This window comes from Diabrotica undecimpunctata, chromosome 3, assembly GCF_040954645.1.
Source record: "Diabrotica undecimpunctata isolate CICGRU chromosome 3, icDiaUnde3, whole genome shotgun sequence".
NCBI classification, from domain to species: domain Eukaryota; kingdom Metazoa; phylum Arthropoda; class Insecta; order Coleoptera; family Chrysomelidae; genus Diabrotica; species Diabrotica undecimpunctata.
Genome location: NC_092805.1, coordinates 45,440,962 through 45,455,608, shown reverse-complemented (window position 1 = coordinate 45,455,608; position 14,647 = coordinate 45,440,962). Strand labels below are relative to the sequence as shown.

The following is a 14,647-nucleotide window of genomic DNA, read 5'->3' as shown; positions in this document are numbered from 1 at the left end:
TTTTTACGCCTATGTCGAATCTGAATCTGAAATAAAAAAAAAATGGGACTTTCTATTTAAGATTTGAAAGTCCCCCCCCCCCTCCTTAGCGGGTGGATGCGAGGAATCCTATTTGATGTAATTCGATAGAATTTTAAAAAATAATAAACACTGGTGTTTTTGGTTTTTCATTAAACAGTATATTTCTCGCGATATTCGAACATTTCCATAATTTTCCTAGGGTATCTGAATAAATGGTTTTTTCCAATTATAGCGTCATCTACCAACAATTCGAAAAATGTACTGAATAAGAGGTACCTATTTTTGCAAAAGAAATCCAAATCTGCAATAAAAAATGGGGGTTCCTATTTAAAATTTCAAAGTTGCCCCTTGCCTCACCCCAGGGGATGGGTGTGTGAAATGGTATTTGGTGTCATTCGATAGATTTTTAACAAATATTGAAAACATGTTTTTTAGTTTTTTGATCCAATGTAAATTTCTCAAATTATTCGCCAATTCCGCTTCTTTTGGCACACCCGGTATATAGAGGTATAGCCAAATGATATGCTATTAAAATTATCAGAAGAACTTTGTTTTTGAAAAGTTATAAAAAATGAAGATGGAAGAGGGAAGAAGTTCCACAAAAAGACATTAGGCGTAGTATAGTTCTAACATAAATTTATAATTCAGATTAAATATAAATATAAATGAAAAAACTGAATTATAATTCTAATGATAATATAATTATGTGATAATCTTATTAAGTATTAAATAACTGAATATTTTATATATGGTATTAAAGCACAGTGAGTACGTTTTTAAAAAGTCTCCAAGTCGGCAACTGTTTGCGAAATAGAAGCTAAAATAAGAATTAAATAAAAGTAGTAGTTTTAATTTTAAAACTGTGGTTAAAATTTAGTAATTAGCACACTTAATTAATAAAATAGGCTGTTGTAACAAACCAACACCTGACGCTGCGCCTCTGGAGGACGAGGGCGTGCGAACCCCAACATGTAGCATTTTGAGAGTCCTGTAAGATGGACCAGTGACCTGAGTGGTCTGACCGTTTTGTATACATTTTAGTTTTACAGATGTGAATAGAATACAAAAAGAGAGTATTCGAATTATATTTAGTGAGTTAACATTTAGCCTTTGTTAACAAAACGCGATTATACAGCATTTTTAAACCATCGTAATTTTCATTATAAAATAAACCCTAAAAACCCTGAGATTAATTATTATTATTATAACATCGTATTATATGTTCGGCTATTCCACTTATTAATATGTTATACTGTTCATTTATATCAAAATCATACTTCTATAAGTGCTTCCAATTTGATAGTAGAATTTTTGTCAGTAAATGTTTTCGGTCCTAAGAAAAACATGATCGTTGCCACATGGTTTTTAAAAGTGTGTACCGCAATCACAAACGACATGTCAGGAAGAAGTAAGTCCCTACTATGAAGTATTAGCGTCCAGAACTCCTGTATTAGTATTATATTTTATAATTTCTTAGGTATTTTAAATAAAAAACATTAAAACAAAACTCAAAATATAAATCGTCTTCTAGCAAATGAAATACATAAGCCCATTAACTATGGATTCTTTGTATCTCTAGATGTACCCAGATTAACAGGTTTCTTAGTTCTTATAATCGCTACCAATCATCTAATATCCAATAATCATAAGTAAACGTCATTCAATTATTTTCCTATAACGAAAATTTTTGCGTATGTACAACTTACATGCTTAATGCTGTCCTATAGATTCCCAACAATCTAGCTAAAACATTCACTAAATTATTCCACGAAAACATCGACACTTTGACTAACGAATAGTAGGCCACAACGTTCCTGCTGGCACATGACACTGATCACTAACTGACCGACACACACAAATAATTAATAACATTAAACCAAAAAGTAATTATTATCAGTTTACAACAAAAGGTAATTGATATCACTTGTTTTCTTAGACATTTATCATTATTGCGAATATATTAATGGTGGTCTATTTGATTATTATTTTAATTGCTTTTAAAATACCATTAGCTAACGTTATTTCATGGACTAAACACTAAACTTTGGAGTTGTATAGTTGTAACTGGGATAAAAATAGCTCGGACTCGGACACGTTCAGTGTTAGCATGTCAAGATCAGCGAAAAATTAATTTTGTTTTTACATTCATAATATTACGTATTATGAGAATTAGACCAGTGATAGGAACATCAATTTTATCCAACAACGCGTCGCAAAATGCATATGATTAGCGATACAGGGTTGGGATAAAGTAGGGAACCAAATAAATATCGATATATTTGAAACGAAAAAGACGATATTTATAAAACTTTGCATGCAAGTACAATAGCAGATGGAGTATATGATGCCATAATTTTTACTACTCCTCACCTTATTTAATTTAAATAGGGTACCCTGTATATTTTTACATATTTTAAAAGAACCTGTTATTCCTAATGCATGCATAAGTACCAAATTAGGTAAAAAAATTGTTAAAACAAAAAATAAGTCACTTTTTAGTTAAAGAACAGATAAATTTATTTTGAATAAAGACCAATGAGAATCATAATTGAAAAAATCACTTCAAATGTTCAACATGCTCCCCGTTTACCTTCTGGCAAGCAGGCCACACTATGAATCCTCTACGTTCAATCCAATAATTTAAAAAAGTCGCATTCATAATCTCTTACCCATCGATAAAAGTGGACAGACGCTGCATCTCTCAGGGGAGAAATGTTAACAAATGAATAAGGAATAAGGTATATGTGATTGTTTGTTAAATGAAAGTGATGTTTTATATTATTTAAATTATTAAAAGTTATTTATATTTATCCAAGAGATATATTTTAGAAATGTGTGTTAATTTATTGAAATTTTTTACAATATGAGGACAGTTGTATGACAATGAATGAAATTAGATGTACAATTATGTGGGTGTGGGGTGTACTGAGAACAAACTTTCCAGCTTTGTACTGAATGCTATAAAAGCCAGCAATAAATGAAAAATTGTCACGTAAGTTGAAAATAAAAAATCTTTGGGTTATATTTTATTAAAAATTATAAATTTTAAGTTAAATTTAAACTTAACATTATTCTAATAGCTCAAAAGGATAGAAACCTATTTTGTTAAATCGTGTTTCGTTCATCGTCACCAAAATAGGTGGCACCTCTTCTAGCTACCACGACTTGTGCGATACAATTCGTGACATTCGCCGAACATGAATTTATATCTTTCCTCGATCTCTGATAAAGTAGGTTATATGGGGACATAACGTTATAAGATCCTAATGATACCGATTCATACGCGAAACGTCTGACAAATTGTACTGTTGTGCCTTATATCTGGCTTTTCAATTCATCATAGCGATAGCAAAGCTGAAGTGTAGGCACATCGGCGGAATGCAACCGTAAATACGTATTTAGGAGCATGTTAACTTGGAAAAGGATCACTAGAGGAGCAATGCGACCAATTTGTAGCAATAAAGTTAGAAGACCCTGATGGTTTCCATTTAGCTTAAAGCACCAGCAATCAGCGCTACTAACTTATTTGACAATGGCAAGTGCGACATTGCCGAAACGTCGTCCAAAATAATGATTTTTTTAAAAAACAAAATTATTTAACGCGAAGTCAAACTTGGAAAACCACAGAAATCATATATATATATGGTTATTTGTTTATATCGACAGTCACTAATATCCAGTATTCCTTTTATATATATATATATATATATATATATATATATATATATATATATATATATATATATATATATATATATATAAGGAATACTGGATATTAGTGACTGTCGATATAAAAAAATAACCAGTTTATTAGGGCTGCAGTCAGAAGGTTGGCCGGGATGTTAAAGGTTTTTTGAAAAAACATACAATATTAAGAACACCTAATTACTTAACTCTTATCAGAGTTAAAACACACCATCAAAAGATGTCATAGAATAAACAAAGTTTTACTATTCTTACCAAAATTTTAGAATGTATTTTGTCCATTATTTTATGTTTGTGTTATTAATGTTGAGGGTCAAAGCTTATTATAAATAATCTCAACGACTAGCAAGTTGCACTCACGAATTTTGATATTTTGAAAATATTTACATATTCTTTTTATCTATATTACAGCGTCTTGAAAAAGGAACAAAACAATTCCGACAGCTAGACAAAATGTCAAAAGAGTGTTTCTTTAACATCCAGGCCAACATTCTGACTGCAACCCTAATAAACTGGTTGTTTGTTTGTATATATATATATTAATATATATATATATATATATATATATATATATATATATATATATATATATATATATATATATATATATATATATATATATATATATATATATATATATATATATAATATTTAAGAGTAACGGAACATTCGAGAGACATCGTCAAAAATTAATGGTTAAAGGAATTCATAAATATTATGTAGAAACTATTCGTAACTTATTTATTTTTTTCGTTCTAGCTATAAAATAAATTCACGGTGGAAACTCTTCTTTTCCGCATTGCGGCCACTTGTACCAAGACGGTGTTACACATCTTTCCTATCAAGACATAAATCTAATTAACCTACATGTTAGAGCTATTCGTTTTACAATATACCTCGTATCGGCTTCGTTATATAAGATTCAAATTACGCATTTGTGAAACTTGCAATTGATGTCAAGGGTTATTATAGTTCTTATAAATAAATAAAAAGTAGTTTTTTTTCGTATACACTTATTTTATATTAATTAAAGATTTATTTTACTGAAAATTCTATTGTTACCAAGAATTCAGTAGAAAGTTCTATAACTTTTTAAAGGTTAATTTTTAGAAATATGTTTTTTCTACAAATTACCCAATATTCCTCGAAAGGTAAATATAGGCGATAAATTATTTTTTAGAACATAATCCCTTGTGAAAAATAAAGCACATGCAGATCTAAAACTTCAAACTAAATAAACAATTTATTTTAGGTTAACTTAAAGATAAAATTTAGTTAATTTATTTTCTTAATTTTAGGTTTCGGAAAATCGGAAATACTAATAAAAATGTTTTTTGGTAAATACCTTCCAGTATTATCAGTTCATAGTTTAAAACAGGGATACCTGTGTTTACATCGGTTTTAACACCTACATAGTGGCGTTCATAGTGCATATTTCTTTGTTAAAATTATTTTCTATTTTTAAATATTGCCATTAAATCATAATATTGGCGATCTTGTCAAAAGTATTGAATTTTAAGGAGCAAACTATTTTTAATTCAATCTTTATGTTTATTGAAGATAATTATTTGTCATACTGTGTGTTCACTGAACATATTTCCAGCAAATATTCTAGATCAGAAAGGTATGCCTTACGTAACCAGTATTATTATGTATTTCAAAAAAGATAAACATAACTATTTAAATGGAAATAAGCCACAATTAAAGGTTAAAATAAGTTTATTGACGTTTCAATTTTCACTTCGGAAATCGTTCTCAAAATACAAACATATGCCACAAAAAAATAGCTTCAGAACAATAATACAATTCATTGTCTTCTGATCATACTTGGCATTTCTTTAGTCAAAGATTTACAGCCACAGATCTGTTTTCAGCAGCTGTAAACAAAGTTAAAATTGTCATGATGATCGCCAACACGTAGGTACCACAACGGAGAAGAACAGCATATGAAAACAATATTTTTTTAATTATATACTTTTGCGATGAAATTAAATTATCAATTACTGAAAATAATATTTAAAATTATGTTTCAAACCGTATACGGACGAAAAGAACACAAATGCAAATAAATGTGAAGACTCACAGCATAACTAATAAACCAAGTAACTATACAACTTATACTCAGAATAAATCAGGTATAGGCAAAATCACTACCAATAAACATGGAATAACTTGGATATAGGGTATACTTGATATAAGAATTTATTCCAGGATTATACCAAGCCACACCCTTGTTCTAGTCTAGTATAACCTATTTTATGAATGTCATAGTCATCAGTGACAAGAATATATTATTTTTTGTATTGTTTTGTGAGTAGCTATATAATAAAAAAATGTGTTTAAGAGGTGTTGCGGCTGTCGGGGAAGTTGATAATTTAATTAACATGATGGAAAATACACGAAAAAGCAAAACTTTTAAAGAAAGAATAAATCCCTTTTCAAAATACACTGATCGAGAATTTAGAATAATATATCGCTTTTCTAAAGATGGTGTTAGGTTTTTAAAATACTCAAACTCAACATATAAGATAACAAATATAGATATATTTGGTGTCAGTTTCAAAGAAAAATCAAAATTGACATATTTCACTCAATATGTCGTTGTTCTATGTATTTGTGCAAAAGATTGCGACATTGCCAAACTATTATTTCGGAATAAAATGGAAATACTTATAACTAACATATACCGAGTTTATTTGTAACAAATTATTTTAGTATTATATTCACCTTATACTTAGGATAACTATTCTAAGTATAAATACGGAATAACCTTAGAATACGCGTGTTTTATTAGTAAGATAGTCCGAATAATTAGCCTGATGAGTCACTTAGTTAAAACATTTTTAAAATATGTACATACAACCTGTACATAATAAAAGGTGTAATATAATTTTTTTTTATTTATTTTCCAACATAGGGCGCTACTGGGTGCCCAGGGCGCCCTGAAATTTAGTATATACTTTTTTCTTCAAATTAGTGCTTTAATTCAAATAATGAGTTTCAATTTCCTAAAAAGTTTGACATATGTTCGAACGGGTACCTTTCTGAAGAGGGAAGGGAGAGGGTTTTATGGGAAGCAAGATTCCTTCGGGATTTGTTTGATTTATTTTAAGTGCAGAAATCTTACTAAAATAAGTGTTTCTTTTAGAAAATATATAATAGCAATATTATCGTATCAATCGCATAGTTAAATATGGATTTATTCGTATGTAACGCTATATATCTCCCATAATTTATATGGTCAGTGTAGTATCAGTGTTGAATTTTGCAATAAAGATTTTTTTACTTTTTTCATTTCCGTGTAAGATTAAAGTTACTAGATGGCCTGATATGAAACTATATGGCCTGAAGTATTGATACGAAAAACATATTTTTCTAGAAATTTTTTTTATTTTATTCGATATGGTCTACTTTTTCGACTTTCCGACTTTTTTTATGTCGTCCGAATACTGAAATTCTGGAAGCTCTGCGAAATAGGTGTTTGTTTCGTCAATTATCTCTTTTTGAAGTTATACTTCTATACGCGCGCTCCATGTTGGAAATTTGTATGGGAGTGAATCTGTGAAATCATTACATATGTAAGATAATGAGTAAGAGAGAGACAGAAGATATATTTTCTCTCTCTTCCTCTCTCGAATATAAAAATGTTTCTTTTGTATATATATTTAATAATATATATATATATATATATATATATATATATATATATATATATATATATATATATATATATATTATATATATATACATATAATATTATATATAATAAAATATTTAATAATATTATTATTTATGTGATATGTTGTGTATTATTTATTAAATGTTCATAAATATATTAGTCTTTTGTATTTCAAAATAATAATCTCAATTAATCACTGTATGACCCAGAACTGTCAATTTTGAAATACGTTTGTGTCATGTCCTAGATAGTATAGTAGTCAGTATCCCCGCCTGTCACGCGGGAGACCGGGGTTCGATTCCCAGTCGGGCAGGACTTTTTTATTAATATTATTACATGGTAAATTAAACATATGCGTAAGTAGAAAAGTTATGTATATTATTGTCATTTTTAAATACTTATGAATATTGCATTTTAATTTGTGTTTTATTATTATATTGAATTATGTTGCACTGTATTGTAGTGTATTTTTATATTAATAACAAATTAAACAATGAATTTTACTGCACAGTATGTGTAAAAAAATTTTTGCATTCAAGTCCTTTTATACATATATGAAAACAAAAATATATATTTTCATTAAAATATTGATTTAATCCTTCATTTACTATACTCCTATTACAGGTCAAATGTTGTTTATTAATTGTTAGTAAGTTGTTATTAATTCTGTTTCTCTTTCTGCTATGTCTTACCTATAGTATTACATATGTAATGATTGTGCAGATTGACTCCCAAATAAATTTGTAACGGCGAATGCGTGTATAGAAGTGTAACTTCTACCAGCAGTCCCACTGGGCTGCCACACCCGTTTTTTTTTATTTACGAACCTTCTTTTTATATTTGGGAACATGTAATAATCGGATGAGGTCAAATTAGAAGACTAAGTCAGGTGAGAAAACAGTTCGAAGCCCACCTCACGAATGTTTGCCATTGTCAGAACGTTCATGGAAGTAGGTGCATTATCTTTGAGGAACAACACTTTTTCTTCTGCATATAGGGCCGATCTCATTACTGAGTTTCTGCTTCAGTGTGTCTAAAAATGCACAATAATATTGGTTTTTAATAGTTTTTCCTTTTTCAAGTCCACGAAAATTATGCCATTAAAATCCCAAAATACAGTGTACATGATCTTTACAATCCATACATCGACTCTTGGTAGCTTTGGAGCACTTTTTTCGATTTCATTCCACTGTCGTGCGTTTAATCTGTTCTCTGTGTAGTATTGGATCCAAGGGTTGGATATGTGTAGTAGTAGATCCATGTTTTATCGTCAGTTACCAATCGACGTTAACACTACTGAGACGTGGTTACACAATTATGTTTTTAGTCAATGGTCAGCAAACGTGGCACCCATCGGCAGCATAGTTTTTTCATACTCAAAACTTCGTCCACCTTCAGTTTACGATAAGCTAGAACCATTTCGTAGATTTTCTTTCAAGCAAAATTTGATAGTGGAGAAGGTGATTAGTTATCAGACTACCAGATAAATTATTTAGAGTTTCCCTTAACTCGAGTTAGGGGAAGTAAGTCCAGAATAAGCAAAGATTAGATTTTTTGTTTTATTTGCTTTTTTATTAACAGTAACCAGATCTTTACTGATCAAATAGAGTATTGCTTAATTCTAAATGTAATTATATGTTGGGGAATTATTATAAGTCCAGTTTTCTTGTATTTTACCGTCTATATAATTTATAAATTTTCTTTCTACTCACCTGGGGTAATTCCGATCAATGCTTGGAATAAACTTAAGCAATAGAATAAGAAACGAGGAAGTTCGTACACGAACCGGAGTGGAAGACATTATCGAACATATTACAAGGCAAACATGGAGATGGGCAGGATATGTTGCAAGAATGAAAGACGACAGTTGGACAAAAAAATTGCTTGAGTGGAGACCACGGGCTGACAAGCGAAGCCGAGGAAGACCCCCAACGCGATGGACCGACGACCTCAAAAGAATCGTGACCAATTGGATAGCAGAGGCGCAGAACAGAAGCAGATGGAAAAGTCTAGAGGAGGCCTATGTTCAACAATGGACAACTTAGGGCTGATTGATGATGATGATGATAATTTATAAATTAGGTAACCTGTTTTATTTTTATTTTAATTTCAAGCATTTGTTAAAATAAACTGTTCTTGGTTTAAGCTGATATATTTATTTCTTTTACCAACAACAAGTTCCCTGATTGAGTATTAAATTTAAACAATTTGAGAGTCATACAAATTTAATAAAAAAATGGAGAATCCTCTAACCTTTATAGTAAATGTTTTAGTAAAACAACTTTTAATTACTTTATTATAATTTAATTAATATTGATGTTTTTTTCTACTTAAAAAGTATATTTAAATAATTATATATTACGACTTTCATCATTTTTCGTAAAGAAAAAATAAAAAATATTAAAAAAATCATAACCTTGGTCAGGACTTGCAAAATAAATTAATTATACGCAATTATGGTTAATTAGTATAAATTAGTTAAATTAATTATATTAACAAAACAAAGACTTTAAGAAAAAACTAAAAACGCTTATGTCGTTATAGGAAGGAAGTAATTCACGTTTGAATCTATTACACGAATTCTACAGGTTTGAAAATCTCTGATTGCTTATAACCTAAATTCCTGGACAAAATTCTCAAACCACTTAGTTTTAAAGGTTATGTTTATATTTTAAAATGGACGAATAGAAAATGTATTTTAAATTATTTTGAAGAATTTTAACTTTGACGCAGAACAAAAATGAAATAGTCCCAGTCACCAGACTATATTTCTAAAATCGAGTGTTACCACCTCATTCTACGAAATGAATCCAGATATGCCCTCCCACAAGCCATGCTCCAAGAAAAAATATTTGGAAAGGTAGGTCCGAGTAGAAGAAGAACATCCTGGTTAAAGAAACGCATATGGTTTAACACAGGTGTGCAGCTTTTACGCGCTGCTGCAGTTAAGACAAAGATTGCCATGAAGATCGCGAATATCAGTCACGGATAGGCACATCAAGAAAAAGCCACTTTTAGTCACACTAACAGATTAAAGCTCTTGTCCCATTCCGTCTATTTACTTTTGGAAGGTTTTCTGAGGTATGTCTTCTTACTCCTCACTATCAGCTTGCTCCATTTTAGCTAAAATTCAGAAAGGAGGACCGGATACGCCTTTTTAATAAATTGCAGACAAGTTCTATTAGTGCGTGTTTAGACTAGATCAGAGCCAGTCTAAAGTTGTAATTACCACGTCATCAAGGTACTAAACGATCCGCAGCCACATGGGGTCGAGCATTGTAATGTAATAGCAAAAAACCATGTCTATCAATGATACAAATATAATTATATATTCACCAAAAATGTCCCGTACATTTTATGTTCATTAAGGATAGGTCTAGGTAGAGGCACTATTTCCAAGTAAACTTTCTTCTTCTTAAAGTGCCCTCTCCTCAATGGAGGTTGGCTACTACAATTTTAAAATCTTCTCTATCTTCAGCTGTTCTTATTAGCTGTTCAAAATTTAGCCCTGTCCATTGTCGGATGTTTCTGGGCCACGATAGTCTTTTCCTTCCTAGGCCTCTCTTTCCCTCGATTTTTCCTTTCACTATAAGTTGGGCATATTGGTACTTATTATTTTTCAGTATGTGGCCTAGGTATGATGTTTTTCTAACTTTTACTGTGTTAAAAAGTTCTCTTTCCTTGCCTATTCTATGCAGCACTTCTCGTTTGAGGTATGCGATGTCCATGAAATTTTGAGCATTTTCCGGTAAATCCACATTTCAAAGGCCTCCAATTTATTTACGGTTGATGTTCCACGTTTTAACCACATATAGAAGAGTCGACCAGACGTAGCATTTTGATAAACGTAGTCGAATTTCGAGTTTTATTCGAGAATCACAAAGCAGTTTTTTTATTTTTTCGAAGTAGACTTTACATACATTATAGTTCAAACTTTCCCGAAACAAGAGACCTTCTCCAGCAAATGGCTCCCTTGAAGAAATGCTTATTTGCACAAATCGTTCACTTGCTCTTCTCAAAACTCTAGTATGGTAAGCTAGTGCTCGCCATCTAATTTTTATTTCGTATGCCAACCAGACGCGCTTCCAATCATGTTCGCGTTATCCTACGTATTGTCTAGCAAATCTCTCAAATTTGATTTATTGGGGTGTCTGCTAACAGTACGACCATAATTATTGACATGGTTCTGTTCTTTTATCTAGTCATTTACGCTTCTTCTTCCTCAACTTTTTCTTTTCGGCAGTTATTTTTTTAGACCTATATCTCTCAATTTCTCTGTTACACAGTCCTTCCAACTTCACCTTGATTTTCTTCTACCTTTCGTTTCCTTAACTTTAAAGAGCTAGATCCGTCGTCCCACATAGTTCCAATTTTTACGTCAGACGTAAGTAAACCGTTGCAGTCTTTGTTCATGAACCTTTTTTGAGACTGTGAACTCTTTCTTTAAATACATTGTTCCTGCTCTTGTCCCTTTAAGTTTTATCCAATATACACCATAATATTTTTATTTCAAATACGTTTATCTTCTTTTTCTAAACCCCCTTTACAGACCACCAATCGTAATACAACGCAGGCCTCACCATAGGCTCTTGTATATCTTTCCTTTCAGGCCTTCCTCAATTTTTCACAGAATACTCCGCTCATTCGCTTCCAGTTAAATTAACCAGCCTGTATCCTGTGGGTAGCGTTCCATTTTACGTTATGTAGGAGACAATTTATTTAAATTCTCCTACACCTCCCAGTTTCCTCCCAAGCATTTCGATGTCCCCAAGCATTCCTCTTCCTTCCAACTATATATAATCCCTTTCCGACATGCTAACCTAATGTTGTCCCTCTCCAATAGCCCTTCTTCAACCCTCTAACTTCTCATCCAGCATTTTTTGCTCCCCTCCAATAACACGATACCATCTACAAAGAGCATTAACCAACGAGCACCGTTTTATAAAAGTATAAAAGGATTATATACCGTAAACTAGGGTAACTTTGCTCCACTTTTAGGAGTTATTAAAGGAATTGCGACGAAAAGTGTATAAACTTTCTACTAGTATTATGTTTTTTTTTTTAATAACTGATGAAGAAGGTATACAATGTAATTATTGTATGGTATTTTTTATTCTAAAAATAATTAATTACATATTTTTTTTTAATAAAAAGTGGAGCAAAGTTACCTATAGTGTGGGGTAACGTTGCTCCACCTCATAAAAGCATGAAATTTTGTATAGTAACATATAGTTGGAGCAAAGCTAATGGGTTGCTTATATTAACCTTGCTCCAAAAATATTAGTTGTGCAAAAAAAACTAAAAAAGAGGGCAGCGTATTCGGCTGAGTACTTCCTCAACATTCAGGGGAAATATTCCGCATTTTTGAAACCCTTCCTCTAAATTAGATTTGATTTGTTGCCAAGCAAGTCCATCACCTTTGACAAAAATTGAGGAAAGTGTTGCTTCTGTATATTAGTGTTGCGGATGCCATCTTCAGTACTTTTCAAAACTGACAAAATTTTTCGTCAGGCTATTTTTAGGGGCCGAAAGAAAGCCACGTCTAGAGGTTGCGTCAAATGTGTACTGTTTGGAGGCAGACAAATTAAATGATTGTCGTTTTCACGACAGAGTTGAAGTGCATGTACTGTAATATGTGAAGAGAGGTTGTCGTATAGTAATACCTTTTTACCATTCAGCTTCCTAAACATAGGTATCAACTGGAATTCAAGCCAATCTGCAAAAATATTTGCATCCAACCATCCGGAACTGCTAGCGTTGTAACGGCATCCTTTTGGTCCATTCTCAGCCCAAGTAGTCCACATTTTAGCAGCCCGGTAATTAACATAGGGTGGTGAAAGTTCACCTTTGCCGTTTCCACAGAACATAATGGACACAGAGGTCTTTGAAGTGTTTCTAATTAGTTCTGGATACTTGCAACCTCTCTTGACAATGACTTTCTTTTTGCCGGGATCAACAGTGAGATTAGTTTCATTACAATTCCATATATTTGTTGGAGCAACGTCGCCTAACTCGACTGCCAGATTTTCGAAAAAGCTCCTCAATATGTTTTCATCAACTCCTGCTCGTACACGTTTAATATTTTCTGCAAAACGTAGGGAAATTTCAGGATGTCTCACCATAATTTTTTTGATCAAATCCTCTCCAGGGAAGTTATCCTTGAAAATTTTGACATTTCTTCCACAACGGTTTAAATAATTTTTGATAATGTTTTTCGGTTCCCTTGCGTTAGTAGGGAACCCATACTCTTCCATATAAATCAGGCAATTGACAAATTGGTTTTCTTCGCCGGGAGTAAATACGTTTTGCCTCCCTAGCGTTTTGGAATGTTTCCCTTTCAGTTTATTTAAAATGGTCCTTCTTGGAATCCTATATTTTTCTTCTGCCCTTCTGTGTGAGATTTCACCTCTTCTTATTTCATTTAAACACTCTTTTAGGGTTTCTTGTCTATAGTCAGCATAGCGCCGTGATCCTAGTACTGTTTTAGGTGTTCTAGGCATATCTGTAACAAAAATATATATTAAACATAATATATATTTCGGGGTAACTCTGCGCCACTTTTTTGGAGCAAAGTTACCCCGAGTCACCTGATAATTTGTAAAATTAGGTTAGAAAAAGAAAAGTTTATCATTTATTCATTTATAAGTCACAATTTAGTAAAAAAGTTGATAAACAGTATACACTTAACGCATACACAAATACTTACTTGTGAGATAATAGCACAACTTTTTACACACACCAAATTTTATACGTAGTTTTTACCGAAGTTTTTACACCACCACCTTCTCGACTCGCTGTAGGCATGTAAATGGAAGAGCAACTCGATGCTGCACATGGGGAGACTTTGTCAATAGTCAACCAGTAAAACGGCGACGTGCGTTTTGTGAAGACGGTTTTTAATTCATAGGTAAATTAAAATGAAACTTTTTTTAGTAATGGAGTAAAGTTACCCTGGCAGGGGCAAAGTTACCCCTGTTTACGGTAATAAAAAAAAATATAATAAAAAGATTAAACAGGTCCCATTGAAAAACCTTAATGCAAACGAACCGTCACGAAAAAACCTTCGGTAAAACCGACAAGTCCGAACTTTGATGAGATGTACACTCCCTCATACATATACTTCAAGAACCTTACGTACCGTCGCCACAAAATTTTGGTAAAATTTATTATCTGCATACCATTAGGTAGTCTTTTCTATTTTATGGGATTACTAGCAAAAGGAGGTAAACAGCAGATATAACC

General features: G+C 31.8%; 1 protein-coding gene across 10 annotated transcripts in view; it reads right to left on the bottom strand.

Moving 5' to 3' along the window:
- snu (ABC-type transporter snustorr) overlaps window positions 1-14,647 on the bottom strand; it is a 415,588-nt gene that overhangs the window by 108,757 nt on the left and 292,184 nt on the right. Inside the window, exon 1 of one of the 10 annotated variants that reach the window (XM_072525835.1) lies at window positions 1,728-2,017. The exons of the other annotated variants lie outside the window; for them this stretch is intronic. Within the exon in view, the coding sequence (XP_072381936.1) occupies window positions 1,728-1,798 (71 nt within the window). The 5' untranslated portion in view covers window positions 1,799-2,017. Of the gene's footprint in view, window positions 1-1,727; window positions 2,018-14,647 lie in introns of those variants that run through there. 10 annotated transcript variants of the gene reach the window in all.